At 36.7% G+C, this 12,400-nt stretch overlaps 1 protein-coding gene across 1 annotated transcript; it reads left to right on the top strand.

Annotated features, from left to right (window-relative positions):
* The first annotated feature begins 510 nt into the window (after positions 1–510).
* LOC141511544 (histone H2B type 2-E) lies at positions 511–1,000 on the top strand. Its single transcript, XM_074220688.1, has one exon. The coding sequence runs from the start codon at positions 570–572 to the stop codon at positions 948–950; it is 381 nt and encodes a 126-aa protein (XP_074076789.1). The 5' UTR covers positions 511–569; the 3' UTR covers positions 951–1,000.
* The last annotated feature ends 11,400 nt before the right edge of the window (positions 1,001–12,400 follow it).

Raw genomic sequence — 12,400 nt, 5'->3', positions numbered from 1 at the left:
TGAACATGAAGTTTTCACTGAACCAGCAGACAGGCTTAAATGACTTGGTTAGGATCACAAAACTAAGTTTTTGAGACCAGATTTTGACATAAAAAGTTAAGTCTTCCTAATTCCAAAGGAAGAGCTTTGTCCACTGAGTCATGTAGCAGCTAAGGTTACTAAGTAATGAAAAGCCAAACATAATTAAAAATGACAGCAAGCAATTCTACATAATATAGCAATGACTTTTTTTGTAGAGATTCAGACATATGAAATGGAAACAATCTGGAAAGAGTTTTAAAAATTCTGTATAGACTACGAGATGAATGCCCTAATAAAGTAGGATACAAACAAAGCTGTTCCAATGGTTCAAAGTAGTTTTCGATGAACCAGCCAATTGGAAAGTAGAATGAGCATCGGCTCCTTTGCATAGGCTCCTCCAATAGGTAAACGGTTCTACACGTTTCATCCAATCAGACCCTAGAGGTTTCTAATCTCTCATTTGAATACGCGCTCTACAAGAACAGCCGACTACCGAGCCGGGGCACACTGCTCACATTTCACTCCCAAGTTTGCTTTCGTCCTTCCAAATGCCCGAGCCCGCCAAATCCGCTCCCGCCCCAAAGAAGGGCTCCAAGAAGGCTGTGACCAAGGCGCAGAAGAAAGATGGCAAGAAGCGCAAGCGCAGTCGCAAGGAAAGCTACTCCATCTACGTGTACAAGGTGCTGAAGCAGGTCCACCCCGACACGGGCATCTCCTCCAAGGCCATGGGTATCATGAACTCGTTCGTCAATGATATCTTCGAGCGCATCGCCGGCGAGGCGTCGCGCCTGGCGCACTACAACAAGCGCTCCACCATCACCTCCCGGGAGATCCAGACGGCCGTGCGTCTGCTGCTGCCGGGGGAGCTGGCCAAGCACGCCGTGTCCGAGGGCACCAAGGCCGTCACCAAGTACACCAGCTCCAAGTAGACGGGTCTCTGCTTACTGAACCCAAAGGCTCTTTTCAGAGCCACCTATTTTTTTACAGAAGTGCTGTAATGTTTTTGGCTGTATGGCAGCTTGTGGGGTATACTCGAATTCGTGATTCAAATTTGGTTTCTAACCTGGAATTCTAGCTATCCGAAGTATCCGTATCTCTTTCCCTTCCATATACCCAACCCATGTAACAAATAAGTTTTTTGTAGAGAGGGTGAAAATCTTAAGGGACTGGTTAAAATATTGAAAAAGTTTGAAACTATATGGATCTCTCTTTTGGAGGGGGTGGGTCAGGGGGTGTCCTCGCATATCTTTGTTAAAACTTGTTTACATTCAACTCTGATTTGGGGTATATATGTAAATATGTGTACATATTTATATATACATAATCTGTCCTTTCCATTTACATTATTATAGTTATGTATATTTTCTTGTCCCTGCTTACTTCTCTCTGAATGGGTTACTATAGTCTTCACACTTCTTTATATTCATCAAATGTCATTTCTTACAAAATATTAATAGTGCATTATATTTATGTGCCAAAATTTTTTAGTATTTCCTAGTTGATGAATGTTTTGTTTCCAATTCTTGCTATCACAAAAAACCGCTATCTTTTTTGGTGTATATGGGGACTTTTCATGACTTTCTTGGGGTTCATGCCCAATAACAGTGTCTCTGGTTCAAAGATTATAGGCATTTTAGTGACTATATGAATAATTCCAAATTGATTTTCAAAATGATTGTACCATTTCACAGCTTCATGGGGTAATTTTTGCCAATGTGTAGGGTATGAAACGAATTCACAGAATTGTTATTTGCATCTCACTTTTTAATATTGGAATTTTTAAAATATAGTTGAATACTTTGCTATTCTTTTGAGAACTGTTCATGTTCCTTGACTAAATATTCGAGAATATTTTCAAAGCATATTTTCAAAGAATAACCAAAGCTATGAAGATAAGACGCTAACTTAAAAGCTAGCTTTTGTGTGGCCTCTTTGTATCATTAAATAATTTGATGAGTATCTGTATGTTATTCTTTTGGGAAAAAGGCATGCAAACAGAATAGCTTAGGAGATATATAAATTGAAGAAAATATGTTAAACTAAAGGTCATACTTTTTTTTTCTTTAGTTTTTACATGGCAATGGGGTTAAGTGGCTTGCCCAAGGCCACACAGCTAAGGTAATTATTAAGTGTCTGAGACTGGACCCACATTCTTAAAAGAAGAGCTTTAAGCACTCAATATTTTGAGGGAATTTGAGGGAATGCCACCCATGAAGTCCCAAGTATGTAGTCCATTGGCATGTGCTTTATTACATACAAAGTGCTTTGTATGTGTGACTTACTGTTACTATATTAAAGGAAACAAACTTTTCTCAGTAAATTCTCTTCAATTCAAGTTAGACTTAGTGTCTTAGAGCTTAACATCTACTGCATGTCATATTAAAAACAATAAGCTTACTGTGTCCTGAGCTTTTGATTTTGTTGTCAGGAAAGAAGGAATTTCTTCTACCAAAGCAGATCATCTGGAATGTTGCTATTTAGAGAGTTGCTTTGGGGCATTGAGTTTAAAAGACTTGTTCAGAATTATAATGTGCCACAGATACAACATCCAAGTCTTCAACACTGCAGGGCTTACTATTTAACATGCCACACTTTGTTTCAAAACCATTCACTTGCTAGATGACTCAGTGGATAGAGCGCTGGCCCTGGAGACAGGAGTACCTGGGTTCAAATCCGGTCTCAGACACTTAATAATTACCTAGCTGTGTGGCCTTAGGCAATCCACTTAAAAAACTATTTACATGAAATATTAGATAAATGCAACCTCTTCAATGAAGACTTTCCATATCTCCCATGTTTGAATTGAATTTGACTTTTAAAAAGTAGATGAAATTCACAGGATAATAAATGAGGACATTCCTGGTTTTGGGGAAAATTTATATAAAGACACTGACATGGCAAAGAATATAATTTATCCTGGAAAACAAATCAAGGCATAGTTTGGTTGGACTGTTGGTGGTTGGAAAAGAATAATATGAGAGACTAAAATGTAGGGAACTATCAGGTTTGGGAAGGTGTAAAGGAATCTGAATTTTACCTTATATGTACTAAGGAACCAAAGAGGAATTTTAAGCAATGGAGTGATAAGATTAAATTTATGCAAAAGAAAGATTCTGCAGTGGTAAAATGGATGGATTGGAATTTACATGCATGCATATTGGGAGTGGGGAAGGTATAAGTGGAGGTGGGAAGGTGCTAGAATATTGAAATTTTCTTTATTTTTTTAGGTTTTTGCAAGGCAAACCAGGTTAAGTGGCTTGCCCACAGCCACACAGCTAGTTAATTATTAAGTGTCTGAGACCGGATTTGAACCCGGGTACTCCTGACTCCAAGGCTCGTGCTTTATCCACTACACCTCCTAGCTGTCCCCATACTGAAATTTTCTAAGAGTTGCTAATGAAGGCCTGTATATTAGAATAATAGAGAGAGGATAGATCAAAGAGGATATATTCAATTTTCTTTCACTTCCCTTATCTTGTAAAAGATAAAATAACATAATGTTTCCCAAAACAGTGACGTTAGGATGAAATGAAATAAATTAGGAGTTTAGAAGATTAAAGTATTTTGGTATACTAAATGATTAACTTTTGAATAACCTATTTCCTAAATATTTATAACTGAAAAAAATAGGAATAAAGACTGATAAACATAAATTAAGGCCATGTGATGATGAAAGTTAAACTTCAGTACTATTTCTTTTATTATATACTCAACTTCCATTATCTGTTCCCAAAAAAGTTTCAATAGGAAGAATGAAAAGGAAATCCAAAAATAGTTTTGATATATTAACACTTTCTTAGTGTCCTTTATTGGTTCATAGTCAATTTCTGGGCAATTAATTTGGGTAGTTAATGATAAATTGATAGTGATTTCTCTTGGAAAATCAAAGATATAACTGGTGTCCCTTACAAGTGAAAAATCAATCCCAATTGAAGAACATTTATTGAGAAAGTGGGTTAAAAATCTTCAACTCCTGCTGAGAACAGTGACTTGATCATAAAACTCAACAGCTTCCACCAATCCTGGCAAAGGAAACTTTCTCAATCCAACCCACTGTTTTTCTCCTTCATAATCTAGTTCTCTCAAAACTCCAGTGGAAGGGTGCAAGAATAGGAGTTCATTTTCTTTGGGCTATAATTTGCCTAGATTAGAGTCTGTTTACACTCTAAAAAGAAATAAAGTGTCCTAGCAGGGTGGGGTCCCAGCCAAGAGAAGGAAGCATAATCACTGAAAAATTAGGGACTTCTTAATCAACCAACTACATCTGACCATAAATAAGGAAATAAAGGAGAAAAGACTTTAAGACTAATTTAAAAATTGCTACTATATTAGCAAAATAATAATTTATCATTATCCCTTTCTCTAACTATCCCCAAGGCACTGTATGATCCCCATTCTCTTCTCTGCATTGTCCCTTGGTGACCTCATCACTTTAGAGCCAAGGGACCATCTCTGCAGATGATTCCCAAATGTAGTGTTAAGATTTATGATTTTAGGGGCAGCTAGGTGGTGCAGTGGATAGATGATTTGCTGAGCCCAAAGAGCAAGACAGAGACCAAAATTTGCTAATTTTGGAGATCTTTAATTTCCTGGGGACTGCTTGGAAATGAAGAGTACCCAAATCAGACAGTACCTGAATATTCAGGGGATAGAGTATTTATAGTATTTTGAAAGGGGGGGGGGAGAGAACAAGCAGAATACAGAAGCAAAGACAGCAGTTAGATATATTTTCTTGTTATACTACTACAAACATGTAAACATATGGTTCAGTATAGATAGGGGATAGACAGAATGGGAAAGGGTCAGGGTCTTTATGTTATGTCTGTACATGTTTCCTGAGACTGAGGGAGTCGCCTGTTCACAGACTTCCCACAGGTTTGAGGGAATGAAATTTACTATCTTATAGTTCCAGCCACATCTGGGGAAGGGGAGGCAGTCCTGGGAGGAAGCAGGAATTTTACAGAAAAAGCAAGATAATTAGGCTAACAAGGGTGCTTTGTGAAACTTAGACAAAATTATGGTATATCTGTGACCCCAAGGGTCAAACATTTGGGTCTTGTTGGATTATTTTCAGACCCAAAGGTGCCTAGCCAAAGTTATATTTCTGAGAAGGTTCTTGGGGCCCAGAAAGGTGTCAAGGGCCCCTTCTATACAGGGATTATACAAATATTGATATTGTTCTTCAATTTCAGCTAGAGTATTAAGGCCTTTCAGTTAAAATGTGCATACCTTTGAGAGAAATTAATATTATATTAATAATTATTGTGATCCACCCTTTTTCATTCATTTTCTGAAAAGGGCCAACCCCTGTGAAGGTCATTCAGTCTTTGAAGGGTCTGGATAAATGATGAGATTATTCCTGCTACTCAAAGAATTTGGGCAGAGCCTCAACCCAGGGACCTCATTCTATTTAGAGTATAAACTGAATACAGCTGAGTCAACCTTATCCTGGGGAGATGAACTCCTGTTCTTGATTATTCAGAAATGGCTTTCCTTTGTCCAGATTGCTGGAAGCTGCCAATCACAATCAAGTCAAATTTTTAACAGAAGGAGCTAAGATTTTTAATCTGCTTCCTCATTAAGAGTCTACTGCTACTTGAAATTCTTTTTCACTCCTTAATTGAAATTGATATTTGTCTTTATAACAACTCTAGGAGGAAACTCTTTTACAGGATTGTGAAAAGAAGTAAAATTTCTCCTACTGAAGAAGGATAAAGGTAGCAGATAATTTGAGCTTCGAAGTTGCGATGTGCAGTAAAGAAAAACTGTATTCACACTAAATCCTACATAACTATGGTGAATCCCAGGAACTGAGGAGCCAACAGGCTGTTTAAGGATGAGTGAACCAGACTAGTTTTTGTGAGTGACCTCTGTATTTCTAGCTTTGGACCAGATCAAAAAAACACGTTGGGTATTTTATTTGTGACAGTCTCTATTTGGCCCACAATGGAAGTAGACAGAATGAGTAGCCATCTCAGGGTTGTTGGCAGGGATAATTGAAGACATTTTATGTGTTCAGAACATATTACCAGTCAGTTCTAAGTTCTCATTTCCTGTGTCCACCTTCAGAGTTCAGTCTTAAGAAAGACAGAATTAGGTTATGAAAGAAATGAAATACCTTGTGTTTGCATAAAAGGAGGAAGGATTGGATTAGTTAGTAAAATCCAAAGCAAGTAGTTAATCCACATAATTGCATCTTGATTGAACAATGCCAATTAAACAAGTAGATGGATGAATAAATCAAGAAGATTAATGTAGAAATGGGGTGACTTGGGGTTACTTGGGTTCATGCTCAGTAAGTTTAAACTTAATATGCTTATACATATTAACTTCTCTGCCCCAGGGGGAGCCTTAAGATTCATGTGATACTATGGAGGCATGATAGGGGTGAGGAAACATATCAAAGAGTAACATGTGAAGAAATTGGGAATTACATAATAACCACTCAATGAGAGCCTGAGACAGGAAATTAGAGTTTTAGGAGCAGAGATAAAAGTTACTTGTCTTTCACCTCTGTGTCTGTGATGACCACACCCTTAGTGCTGGGATGTATTAAATTTTTAGGTTACTTCATTCACCCTGGAGGTTTTGTTTTTCTTTTAAAGACTTGTTTCTAATAGCTCTTCTGGTGTTTTTTTTTCCTTGTAAGCTTACAGTCATGAATGCAGGGAAGTGTCAGTTAGAAAGTGAACTCAAAATGGAGTCCAGTAAGAGGAAGTTTATTGGGATAACGTAAAGACCTCAAGTTTTGAGATAATGGAGAATATGGGAACTCAATCAGTTTTAGACATTCTTAAGAGTCAGGCCTCAGGATTTTTTGGCATTTTCCCAATAGGTAAATGGTCTTTGATTTAGGATGACTGCTTTATGTCAGCCCAGTCAGAAAGCCTTTAGGGGAGAAAGGGATGCCCCCAACTAAGGTTATCTGTGTTTTATCAGCTATATCATGGCTCCACAAGACACAAAAATTTCCCTCCCCTTCCCCTAACTCAGGTTGTCCATGCATGTTTGTGATGCTGATAAAGCAGGGAATTTGGGATCATTCAGAGAACAAGTGATTGAGGTATGTTGTTTCAGGGCTCAAATATGTTTTTTTCCCAATTGGTCAATCCAGATTTTTGGTCTTTGGGTAATGAAGGCCTTAAATGGGTTAAATGGGATGTAGAAATTAGTTTCACAACCTCCTCAGGTATTCTAGTACACAGGTCATATACACATTCATTCTGGTTCTGACCCAATCAGAGAAATTGTTCTAGAAGAGCAGACCCCACAACAGGTTCCCCCCAAAATTCAATCTCTTCTAAAAGGAACATGACCCTTTCCTCAATCCTAATATAGCAAAGTGAATGATAGAAGTTTCTTAGAAAGAGGAAAAACATATTTAGAGAAAATACAAACCATTACTATTGACTCTCATTAGCAAATCTATGGATCAGTTCTTAATGTTTTTATTATGCAGCCAATTAAAAAGTAAAACTTGAAACTAAGGATTTTTTAAAATTTAAATTGAAAAGATTTAACATTTTTATCTAATAGAATTTCTTAAACTTTCATTAAAATATAAGGAATGTAGGGCAGTTAGGGAGTGAGGGGGACCTGAGTTCAAATTCAGCCTCAGACACTTAATAATTACTTAGCTGTGTGACCCTGTCACTTAACCCCATTGCCTTAAATTAAAAAAAAATTAAATATAAGAAATAAAAATGGATATGCCTAATTAACTTTAATTTTCATCTTTTTCAATACTGTAAGATTCCTGGCTGAGCTAGGTCTGTTCTTAACCAAAACTAGGACAAATTAGGCAGATGACTGAAGTCTAGAAAAATGGAAAGAAACTTTAATTCAGGTTTAGGAGTGACCCTAAAGTTGTAGCTGCAGGTTCAATATTTCTCAGCATATGTGAACTAGCCCCAGATTTCTGAGAGAAGTCATGCAACAAGTGTATGTTAAGTGTGTGCCAGTCTTGGGGCTATAAAAGTGAATTATTCTAACTTTAGATTTAGCTCCTACTTGTTTAGCATGATGGTTATTTTAGCACTTTTTCCTTGAAATGATTAGATGTCATATGGCTTACTAGTAAAAGAATCCAGAGCTTTTGTGATACATAACATTCATATGCCATAACTTGTTCAGTCATTCCTCAATTGATGAAGATCCCCTAAATTTCTAATTCTTTGCCTCTACAAAAAAGAGCTGTGACTAATATTTTGGAACATGTGGGACTTTTCCCAGGTTTTTTAGGATTTCTTCTGGATATGGGTCTAGTATTACTATGGCTGGGTAAGTTTTATAACTGTTTGGACATAGTTCTATATTGCTCTCCAGAATGGTTGGATCAAGTTCACAACTCCATCAACAATGCATTAATGTTCCAATCTTCCCATAACCTCTCCAACACTGATCATTTGCCCTTTTTATCTTCTTACCCTATCTGATAGGTGTGAAGCAGACCCTCATAGTTGTTTTAATTTGCATTTATCTAATCAGTAATGATTTGTAGCATTTTTTCTTATGATTATACATAGTTTTAATTTCTTCATTTGAAAATTATCTGTTTATAACCTTTGACCATTCATCAGTTGGGGAATGAGAAAGTCATTTTTCCTAAGTGCAGTTCTGACCATGCCACTTAACTTCAGTAACTCCCTATTGCCTGGAAGATAAAATAAAATAAAATCAATCAATCAATCAATCAATCAATCAGTAAACATTCATTAATTGCCTGCTATATGCCAGGCACTCTAATAAGCTCTGGGGGATACAAAAACAGGTCACCATCTAATGGGAGAGGCAACACCAAAAACAAGCTAAATATATGATATAAAGGAAATAAATAAATAGAGAGAAAGCCCTGGAATTAAGATGGGCTGGGTAAGCCTTCCAGTGAGATTTAATTCTGGATATAAAGGGAATTGGAGAAGTCTGCAAGCAGAGCTAAAAGGGAGAGTATTAAGCTAGATAGAGTGTCCAGAGCCCAGAGATGAAGTATTTTGTTAATAGAACAGACAAGAGTCCAGTGTTACATGTCTGGGAATAAAATATTAGAAGACTGGAAAGTTAAGAGGAAGCTAAATAGAATGTTTTATATTTGATACTGGATACAACAGAAAGCCACTGGAATTTGTTGAGTTGAGGCAAGAAGGAGGAAAGGGAGTATAATCATACCTGTGTTTCAGGAAAGTCACTTTAGTGGAGGCTGGATTGGATTTGAGGCATGTGGCAGGCTATACAATCCTTCAGGCTTCAGGTGATAAGGGCCTACACTAGAATGGTGGCAAAATCTTAGATGGGAGTATATTTGAGAAACACTGTAAAGGACTTTAGTTTTTAAAGTCCAAACAATCTTTTCAGCTCACTAAACATTGCTTCCCACTCCAGTCCTCTGATTTTCCCTCTGTTCCCTACCTTCCTATCTCTCTCATCTCCATTCCTTTGCCCTCACTATTTGCCTAGATTACATTGCCTTCTCACCACCTACTCATAGATTCCTCTTATTCCTTCAAGAAACAACTGGAACATTGCCTGCATGAAGACTTTCCACATCTCCCCAGCTGCTAGTATGCTTCCTCCCATACTACCATATATTTAGCTATTTGTTTTTATTCATTTTACATTCATGTGTTAGCTTCTTGCAATAAACAGAGGGAGAGAATCTTAAACTGTTTTCTCATGAAACCCTTTGGCATTCTGGTAAAGATCATGAGCAAGGGCACAGAAAAATGTTTTAAAATGCATAAAGTACAATATGAAGAATTACAAAGGAAACACATTCTATTGAAATAGATGCATTTGTTCCCAATCCAAGTAGCTGAATCTTTGTAAATCAACCCCTGCTTTAAACTTGAGAGGTGATAGAATGATCCCCTTGATACTCTTTGACTTCCCAGAATTTATTTTAAATGAAAAGTTCTGAGTCCAGTCACAATCATTCCCAAGCTCAGTCAGAACAATTCCTGTTACCTCAGAACTCAACCTCTCTCTACTTACATTTGTATCTACATCTACTTTCATCACAACCTTCTCCCATCAATTCCTTTTAACAGCTCCCAAACCACCCCTTTCTATGGTTGAGGCAATATTCAGTTTGCTGCCAGGATTTGGGTAATGAAAAAGTAGTTTCTGTTATGGTGGGAGTAGTTTTATTTTATTATTTTATTTTTTTAGGTTTTTGCAAGGCAGATGGGATTAAGTGGCTTGCCCAGGGCCACACAGTTAGGAAATTATTAAGTGTCTGCAGTCAGATTTGAACCCAGGTACTCTTGACTCCAAGGTCAGTGCTCTAGCACTTCTTCCATCAGCCTGAATCTTCTTGTACTTAGAGTCAGTAATTCTCCCAGATATTTTCCTTCTCTACCATCATTCATCCTCTTTTTACTCCATGCTTGATTCAGCTTCTAGGATCTGATGTAGCTTCAACCTTTTTTTTTTTTTTTTTTTAACAAATTGTTTAGGCTGAGACTAGTTGTGACACACTTTTGTTGTTAATCAGTTGTGTTTGATTCTTCATGAGTCCTTGAGATTTTTTTGGAAAAGATACTGGAACTGGAGTGGTTTCTCATTTCCTTTTAGAGATTAGGAAACTAAGGCATACAAGATTGAATGATTTCTTTAGGGTTACACAGCTAGTAAGTGTCCGAGATCAGATTTAAATTCAAAATGACAGTTTTCCTGACTCCAGGGTCAGAACATTCAATTCATGGAGTTATCTAGCTGCCCCATGTGACAGAAGCTTTAATTAATTAAGAAGGTATAATGAGCACTATTCACACACTCAGCATTGATTATTCTTTTTCCCAGTCTTTGACTTGCTCTTAACTTCAAAGCAAGTTCCAATTAATATTGGCTTATCCTGAAACTTCTCTCATTACCTGGGGTCTACTTGCTAGACTAGCACTCCCTATTTCCATTCAACACAGAAAATAGTTCCACAAGGCCCTCCCCACTTCTCTCATGAGAGAGAGAGCCTTCATTTGTTGAGAGAATGAAACTAGGCTGTTCTTTCTTTGGCTCTGTTTCAGATATCATACGGAATTAAAAAAATATTTTCCTTTGCCAGGTATCCTCATTCCTTGCCTCTCACTTGTCCCCACTTTAGCTCCCTTTTACGTGATCTCTTTCCTCCGGTAGAATTTAAGTTCAGTGTGGTCAGACTATCTTCTTGTTTGTATTTTTCTCTCCAGCATATAAAATTTGGATGGCTCATAGCAAAAGGTTGATAAAAAGCTTGTTTCCTAAATTAAATTACCTATTTAGTGTCATATCAATCAAAACACTAAAAAATTATTTTATAGAGATAGGAAAATAGTACAAAATTCATCTGAGAGGGACAAAATGTCAAGAATATCAACAGATTTAATGAAAAAGAAAATACAAAAGAAGATGGCCTAAACCATATTAGATCTGAAACTATATTATAAAGGGCAACTGTCAAAACTGTTTGTTTGATGAATGAGGGATCAGTGGACTAGATTACGTACAAAAGAAACAATAGTAAGTGATTACAATAGTCTACTTTCTGATAAACCCAAACACTCCAATTTCTGAGCTAATTTGAGAAAAACTAGAAAATAGTATGACAAAAATTAGGCATAAACCAACAGCTCATGAAGATAAGGTAGAAATGCCTACAGGATTTAGACATATAGGTTGCCACCCATAAGTCAATTAGGCAAACAAGAAATAGTTTGTCTGTCAGATCTATGGAGACAGGAGGAGTTTACTATCAAACAAGAAATAGAGGATATTATAAAATGTAAAATCAATAATTTTTATTACGTTAAATTGAAAAGGTTTTGCACAGACACAACCAATACAACTAAAATTAGAAGGAATGCAAAAAGTAAGAAAATAATATTGACAGCCAGTATTTCTAATAAAGGAGTAATTTCTAAAATATATAGAGAACTGAGTCAAATTTCTAAGAACACAAGTCACTGCACAACTGAAAAACAAAGGATACGAATAAGCAGTTTTTAGATGAAAAATATGAAAGTTATCTAAAGACCTGCAAAAAATTCTCTAAATCATTATTGATTAGAATACTGACAATTAAAAGCATTCTGAGGTATCACTTCGCATCTATCAGATTGTGTAATACGACAAAAAAGGAAAATGCAAAATGTTATGGAGATGAGGGAAAACTGGGACACCAATGCATTGTTATGGGTACTGATCCAACCATTCTGGAGAGTAATTTGGAACCATGCCACAAACTGTGTTAGCCCTTCAATCCAGCAGATATTACTACTAAGTCTGTATTCCAGACAAGGTATACAAAAGGGTAAAGACTTAAGCACACAAAAATAATTATAGCAGCTCTTTTTTGTAGAGACAAAGAATTGGAAATCAAAAGGATGCTCATCAATTGGGGAATAACTGA

The sequence above is a fragment of the Macrotis lagotis genome, chromosome 2, assembly GCF_037893015.1.
Source record: "Macrotis lagotis isolate mMagLag1 chromosome 2, bilby.v1.9.chrom.fasta, whole genome shotgun sequence".
Taxonomy (NCBI): domain Eukaryota; kingdom Metazoa; phylum Chordata; class Mammalia; order Peramelemorphia; family Peramelidae; genus Macrotis; species Macrotis lagotis.
Note: the sequence above shows the minus strand (reverse complement) of the source record. Positions and strands in the feature narration are given on the sequence as shown.

What these genes read in the sequence shown, in the direction of transcription:
- LOC141511544 (XM_074220688.1), top strand. Translation starts at nt 570, where the DNA reads ATGCCCGAGCCCGCCAAATCCGCTCCCGCCCCAAAGAAGGGCTCCAAG.